The following is a 6,423-nucleotide window of genomic DNA, read 5'->3' as shown; positions in this document are numbered from 1 at the left end:
ACTCTTCCTCGTCGAAGACCGCAGCTTCACTTCATCGGTCTTATCGCCAGTGCTCATGAAGATGGCGGAAGGAGGACAACACGAGCTTGGACGCTGGGCGCCACCGTTGGAGGATAGGTTTAGGGGCGGGTCTTTTTTTTGTTCTAAATGTTCGAAATGTAGTTAAATCCGTCGTGTTTGTATGAAATCCGTCCGTGCTTGCATGAATTTCATCCGGTTTGTTAAAAAATAGTTTAAAATGTATGCGGCTAGCTTTGGCTATTTGCATTTATGCAACACAAGAGGTATTATCATCATAGATATTTGTGGGGGTGTTGACGGTATCGAGTCCATGACTTCTTGATGTGGTTAATCATTTATATGGGCCGAACACATTCACATGAGGCTTCATACAAAGGAACTATGTCTGAGTGGTTAGTAGATGTGGCTCGAGGGTCTACTAACATGATGGACAAGAAATTTTTGCACCACTATAGAGAAACATGAATCCAGTCTAAGATCTAGCATCATTGGGATCATAGAGATAACCAGCACCCGCGTACCCCACCATAGTAAAGCATCATTCATATAGTACGTCGTATTGAAGTTGCACATAGAATTGACACATGAGAGCTCACTTGCAACAAGAAAGCACACGTCACAGACAGGACTCACCCAGATATATAGTAACTGTCTGCATTGCATTCGGTCAACTAACGAGTCATCCCCTGGTTCATGTGGGGTACGACAGTTCCCCATCCTCTCCATATTGGCATGCCACCCTTCTTGCATCTCAAAGACGCGACTCCTGAGCTCGCGATACTCCTGGCAAAGGGTGTGAAGCCCACAGAAGGTGCGGACGCAGCAGTTAGCGCAGGTTTTCTGGTCAAGATCGTGCTCCGCCCGCAGCCTGGCATGGTAGCATAGCAGCAGGCGTATGGGATGGAACTTGTCGATGTCGTCCCCAGGGCCTGTAGCACGTACATCGTCCCACTCGTGTAACATTCTGAGCAGAGCAGTACTAGGTTCATTCATTCATTCATTGATCCGAACACCCGACCAAGTTATCATTCAACAATTAGCAAAAACACAAGTAGCTGTATTTTTCTTGTGGGGAGACAGGAAGGACCTCACATGTGGCCCCCTTATTGACGATCTCGGCTATTCTCCCAAAGTGACACATGGGCATAAGAGAGTCATGCAGCCATTACATCGTACACAAAGCCACCGGTGCGTCCCTGCCCCATCAGCTACAACAGCCGTTGCTGCCGATGGGAATCTCTACGAGCAGCGGCCATACTCACAGCATAGAGCATCGTGATTCGGCTTCTCACGCATGACTCTCGCCCATGGAGAAATCACTGGAAGCATCGGTCCGTCGAGGAGGATCACCTTAATTAAATATAACAGTCATGGTGTTTTTTGGGCTCCCCGCAAAAAAGGGTGTTTTTTTGGTTGAAATACTCCCTTTCATGGTGTTGACACTGTTCTGTGTGAACCGATGTTGTTTTGCAGAGGGAATATTTCCATTGGTTAGTGGGGTGAAGTAGTGATCGATGGAGAACCTCAAATGTCTAGAATCTCTGGCCAGGTAGCCAGTCATGTGTGTTGACATCATCACTGAGGTCATTGCTAGCTACAGTACCTTCAAATAGATCATCATATTGTCGCCAGAAGAAAAGCAGGTCCACTACTACATAGACTCCATGAGTACCTGACAATAGGGTTTTACTGAAAAATTGGACACCGTTTGAAATTGTCAAATAAGCTGCGTAAAAATGCCATACAACAACCATGCACTTGGCCAAGCGGTAGGGCGTGTGCCTCTTAGGAGGTTCGAGTCCCATTTTCAGCAATAGTTTTTTTTGCCATAATTGGGCTTACGAACAAATTAACTCGCAACCTCCTGATGTTTACCAGGCTTATAAAAATAATATTGATAGCCGTGCGGTGACATGGAGTTGAACTCGTGACCGGCCTCCTAATGTTTATTTACCAGGCATACTGCCCCATTTCAACATGTTTTTTTTTTGCGTTATTTAGGCTTGCTAAAAAATATTGCTCGCCGTGCAGTGGCATGGAGTCACACTCGCGACCTCCTGATGTTTACCAGGTGTACTGCCCATTAGACCAGAACCAAATTATTGGTTGCGATGTGGTGGCATGGAGTTGAACTCACGACCTCTTGATGGTTACGAGTCGTACTGCCCATTAGACCATAACCATATCAACATGTTTTTTATCTTATGCAGAGCTTGCTAAAAATAAGTATTGGTCGCGGTGCGATAGCATTGAATCAAACTCGCAAGATCCTGATGGTTACCATGGTTACTTCCCATTAGACCAGAACATTTTAACAACAGGTTTTCTGCATTATTCAGGCTTACAAAAACAATATTGGTTGCAGTGCACTAGCATGGAGTCGAACTCACGACCTACTGATGGGTACTAGGCATACTAATTAATTCAACAACAATTCCAACAACATTTTTTTCGTCTTATTCAGGCTTACTAAAAAATTCATTCTTCATGGTGCAGTGGCATGGAGTCAAACTCACAATGTCGGGATGGTTACTAGGTATCGTCGAACTGACAATCTCGGGATGGTTACTAGGTGTACTGCCAGACGAGAACCATTTCAACAATAGGTTTTTTGTGTTATTTAGGCTTTAAAAAATTGGTCACAGTGCGGTGGCATGGAGTCGAACTCACGACCTCCTAATAGTTACCAGGTGTACTGCCCGTTAGATCAAAACCATTTCAACAACAAGTTCTTTTTCCGTTATTCAGGCTTAGGTCATGATGTGGTGGCATGGAGTCGAAGTTATGACCTCTTCAGGGTTACAAGATGTACTGCCCATTAGACCAAAAAGTAGTTGGTGTGCCCATTAGGTTAAAAAATATATTTTGATGCTATATTTTTTGAATTCAAAATTTGTATGAAAATTTTGAACGAAAAAATACGGATTTTTTGAGATTTTTCGGAAACCGGATTTTCCGGTTCATCCCAAAAACCCGGAATCGGAATTAAAAAAAACCTTGCCCGACATAAACGTCAGCCTAGCGGCCGGCCATCTCTTTGGATTTAACTGTCAATTGGAGAGACTACATGGCCCATGATTTATGGACTTCAACCATTGCATATATTGTTGAATACTTTTGGAACCTTAACATCAAGTCACCAACAAGATCAAGAAGAATCAATACTCAACTATGAAGATGGCACAAGCATTGCTACTTGTCAAAGGAATTGATTGATCCCGCATAGGGAACAAAGCTTATTGCCTGTAGCTAGCTAGGCTTTAAGGGCAAGAGAATATGCTTCTGTTCCTATTTGCTAAACAGAGCGGCGCTCATCCATCTCATGGTGCTGCTGCTGTCTTTGAGTGTATTTCACGATATTTCGGCAGTCCTTTCATGGTGAAAAGAGGCACTTGCTAGCTGGTGGCCGGTGGGGAGCCAGAGGTGGTTCCCACCCTGCCATGTGTTTTTCTTAGTTTTCAGGTAGGAGGTCCACCATGACAATTATTGATAACAAAATTACTATGCTAACTCATTAACACCCTTAATTGATGAGTAGTGAGTAAGGTTTTAATTGCGGTTGGAATTCCGGTAAGATACCGGAAATCTCGTTCAACCTTGAGAAGCTTTGGTACTTATCAAAAATATTCAGATGAATTTGAATCTAAGCGTTCAAATAGTGTCAAATAGTACTTGTATGACTAATTTAGCACAACCCAAACCTTGGCCCGGTGGAAGGCCTCGTCATGCTTAGAAAAAAAATCCTAGCAGCTTGGAGGGTTTAAACTCACACCCTTAGGGTATTAAAGGGGGTGTACTAACAACTAGAGCAACAAGTAGTTCATGTATACCGCGGGGGTTTTAAGAGGGGTGAGATTTATCCATATTAAATCTTTGAAGAACCCTTTCTATATATGCATACCAGTGAACTAAACCTCTTTCCGGAAGGTGGTCAAGTTGTGCCCCAAGAACAGCTTGTTTTTACACCCCAGTCTACCATCCCAAGCTCTATCGTAAAGTAAGAACTAGATTATTCTATCCCATTATCATTGCTGATCATATTTATATAATCAACATAAACTGAGATAATATAGGATTAATTACGAGATATCTTAATAAATGCGCAAGGACAATCATCATGATTTGTGTAATATCTTTTCTTGAGAAATTAATTCACTTAGCTGGTTGTACCACATTACACAAGACTATTTTAACCCATGTAGCTACCTCTGCAATTTGACGTTGTGCATGATGGTTTGTTTTGGGATCCCGAATATTTAATTCTTCAGGAACACATATATTAATGACCCCACAAAAAACAAATATAAATGTCCAAACCATGTGACCCATACAAATACGCGTGGTCACTACATCCATTTTGGAGATTTAAGGTTTCCTCAATAATTTTTTGAAGATTTAAGGTAGCTGCCATAGATATTACATACCCAAACGTGATTGCACTCATTACGGAGGCGAACATCTGTTTCTTCTACACAAAGATATGATAACACGTCTTATTGGTTGCACATAGATTTGACCCATGGTGGGAAGTGACTGGTTGGACGAAGAACAACTTGCGACAGCTAAGCACACCGACACATACATGGATAAAAAAGTAAGACTGGATGAGTAGCTGGACGTTGACACCCCTAGCCAGGATATATAGAGAAGAGTAACCGTCTGCATTGCTTTCAATTGACTAACGAGTCATCCCCTGGTTCATCTGGGGCGCGACGGTCTTCCCCATCCTCTCCATGTTGGCATGCCATCCCGCCTGCATGTCGAAGCCACGACTCTTGAGCTCGCGATACTCCTGGCAGAGGGCACAATACCCGCAGAAGGTGTGGACACAGCAGTCGGCGCATGGCTTCTCCTCCAGCCCGTGCTCTGCCCGCAGTCTGGCGCGGTAGCAGCAGTGGTAGAGGATGGAGCCTATCGCGGACGTCCCCAAGCCCTGCAGCACGTGCATCGTCCCACTCGCACAGCATGCTGTGGAGAGCAATAGTAGCATTCATTCATTCATTGATACGGACACCCGATCAAGTTATCGTTCAACAATTAGTGAAAACACAAGTATATAGTTGTATTTTTGTTGTGGGGGCATAGACAAACTCACATATGGCCCCCTTGTCGACGATCTCGGCGATCCTCCCGAAGGCGATGCACGGGCAGAAGAGTGTCAGGAAGCCTGTAGGTTGCACATGATGCACGGGTTGTCAAAAGAAGCCCACTTATCTTAGATTTTAGTATATGATTTTATTAGCTTTCTTTTCTTGTTTCTATCAATGGGCGTGGTTTTTCCACCGTGCAAGGAAGGGATATCCAATGCATCAGTCTACCGTCCAACGCTGCTTTGAGATTTATGCTTTTGTTTTGCTTTAGGCCAATATTTGTCTTTTTTCAGAGTGCTACATGATGTTTCCATTGCAAAAAGAGAAGATCTTTTCCTGAAGTGTACCTTAAGATTTCGTCCTGTACCAATAAATAAGAGTGTGATTGTTTTAGATTAGATTACTACTGCACAACGTTACGTCACTAAAACATTTTGATAGAAACTACGAATCGTCCAAACCTGAGAAAATATAGCATGAATCTCAAATCACGCGGTAGACGGTGGATCCATGCATGAAATATTCCGTGCATGGTAGAATTGCTTGTATGAGTGTATCTTCTTTGATAAGCACCCGCTGCTCTTATATTTCTTTATCGAGGGAGTATTTATTATGCTGTATGCATACCAGGTATATACCAGCGTTGCCCTGAATTAATGAACAGGAGAGATCAAACTAAGCTTACAGCCGCCGAGGTCGTCGAAGCAGCCGCAGAGGCCGGAGGACCAGGAGACCTTGTTCCGGTGGCCGGCCATGGGGACGTCGGGGCAGAAGGTAGCCTCCGCGCCGGCGCTGCGGTCGAGACGATGCGGTCACCGGCGTAGCACTATTACAACTAGCTCGCCGGAGACTTGTGTGCCCTGTGAGCGGCCATGCGCGCGGCATTTAAGGACGGCCAGAGCCGGGCTACTCCGGCCCGTTTCCCAGGCGCGGCCACACAAAGGTCGGCTGTCACGGGCTAACGTCCTAGGGTGCACGCGCTGTCGCCGCCCGAGTAGCCATGGCTTTACCTGAGGTGACCCCACGCACTGTGTAGTGCGGAGTCGCCGCCGTCGACGTCTCCTCCTCGCCGGAAAACATTCGGTCAGTGCGCTGGCTTTGCTGGTAGCTAGGTTTAGGGTGAAGTTCACCTGACATGTGTGATCCCGGTGACGGGATCTTCGTGCACCTACAGTTCTCAGTTTGACATTCACGGTTAGTGTGTGGGGTCGATGGAGACCTTTTCACTGTAGGGACGGGCCAATACAGTCCATCCCACCAGTAGATCCGATGGACGAACACTAGGTGACGAAATAAGTGCTTTCTCCATTTC

At 45.0% G+C, this 6,423-nt stretch overlaps 1 protein-coding gene across 1 annotated transcript; it reads right to left on the bottom strand.

The window, feature by feature from the left end:
* Nucleotides 1-4,385: 4,385 nt before the first annotated feature.
* On the bottom strand, nucleotides 4,386-5,983 carry LOC125540597 (cell number regulator 2-like). The gene is made up of 3 exons (XM_048704203.2): nucleotides 5,797-5,983; nucleotides 5,117-5,188; nucleotides 4,386-4,989 (listed from the first exon to the last, which is right to left on the bottom strand). The coding sequence occupies exons 1-3, from the start codon at nucleotides 5,864-5,866 to the stop codon at nucleotides 4,700-4,702; spliced, it is 432 nt and encodes a 143-aa protein (XP_048560160.2). The 5' UTR covers nucleotides 5,867-5,983; the 3' UTR covers nucleotides 4,386-4,699.
* Between the last annotated feature and the right edge of the window lie 440 nt (nucleotides 5,984-6,423).

Source organism: Triticum urartu, chromosome 2A (assembly GCF_056163025.1).
Source record: "Triticum urartu cultivar PI428250 chromosome 2A, HENAU_Tu73, whole genome shotgun sequence".
Taxonomy (NCBI): domain Eukaryota; kingdom Viridiplantae; phylum Streptophyta; class Magnoliopsida; order Poales; family Poaceae; genus Triticum; species Triticum urartu.
The sequence above is the reverse complement of the archived record's forward strand: the minus strand, read 5'-3'. Positions and strand labels throughout refer to the sequence as shown.

Bases quoted from the DNA above. Each gene is read 5' to 3' on its own strand.
- LOC125540597 (XM_048704203.2), bottom strand. From the start codon at position 5,866: ATGGCCGGCCACCGGAACAAGGTCTCCTGGTCCTCCGGCCTCTGCGGC. The intron at 5,189-5,796 runs GTAAGCTTAGTT...TGCAACCTACAG, and splicing joins CTTCGACGACCTCGGCGGCT to GCTTCCTGACACTCTTCTGC. The intron at 4,990-5,116 runs GTGAGTTTGTCT...TGCTCTCCACAG, and splicing joins CGTCGACAAGGGGGCCATAT to CATGCTGTGCGAGTGGGACG.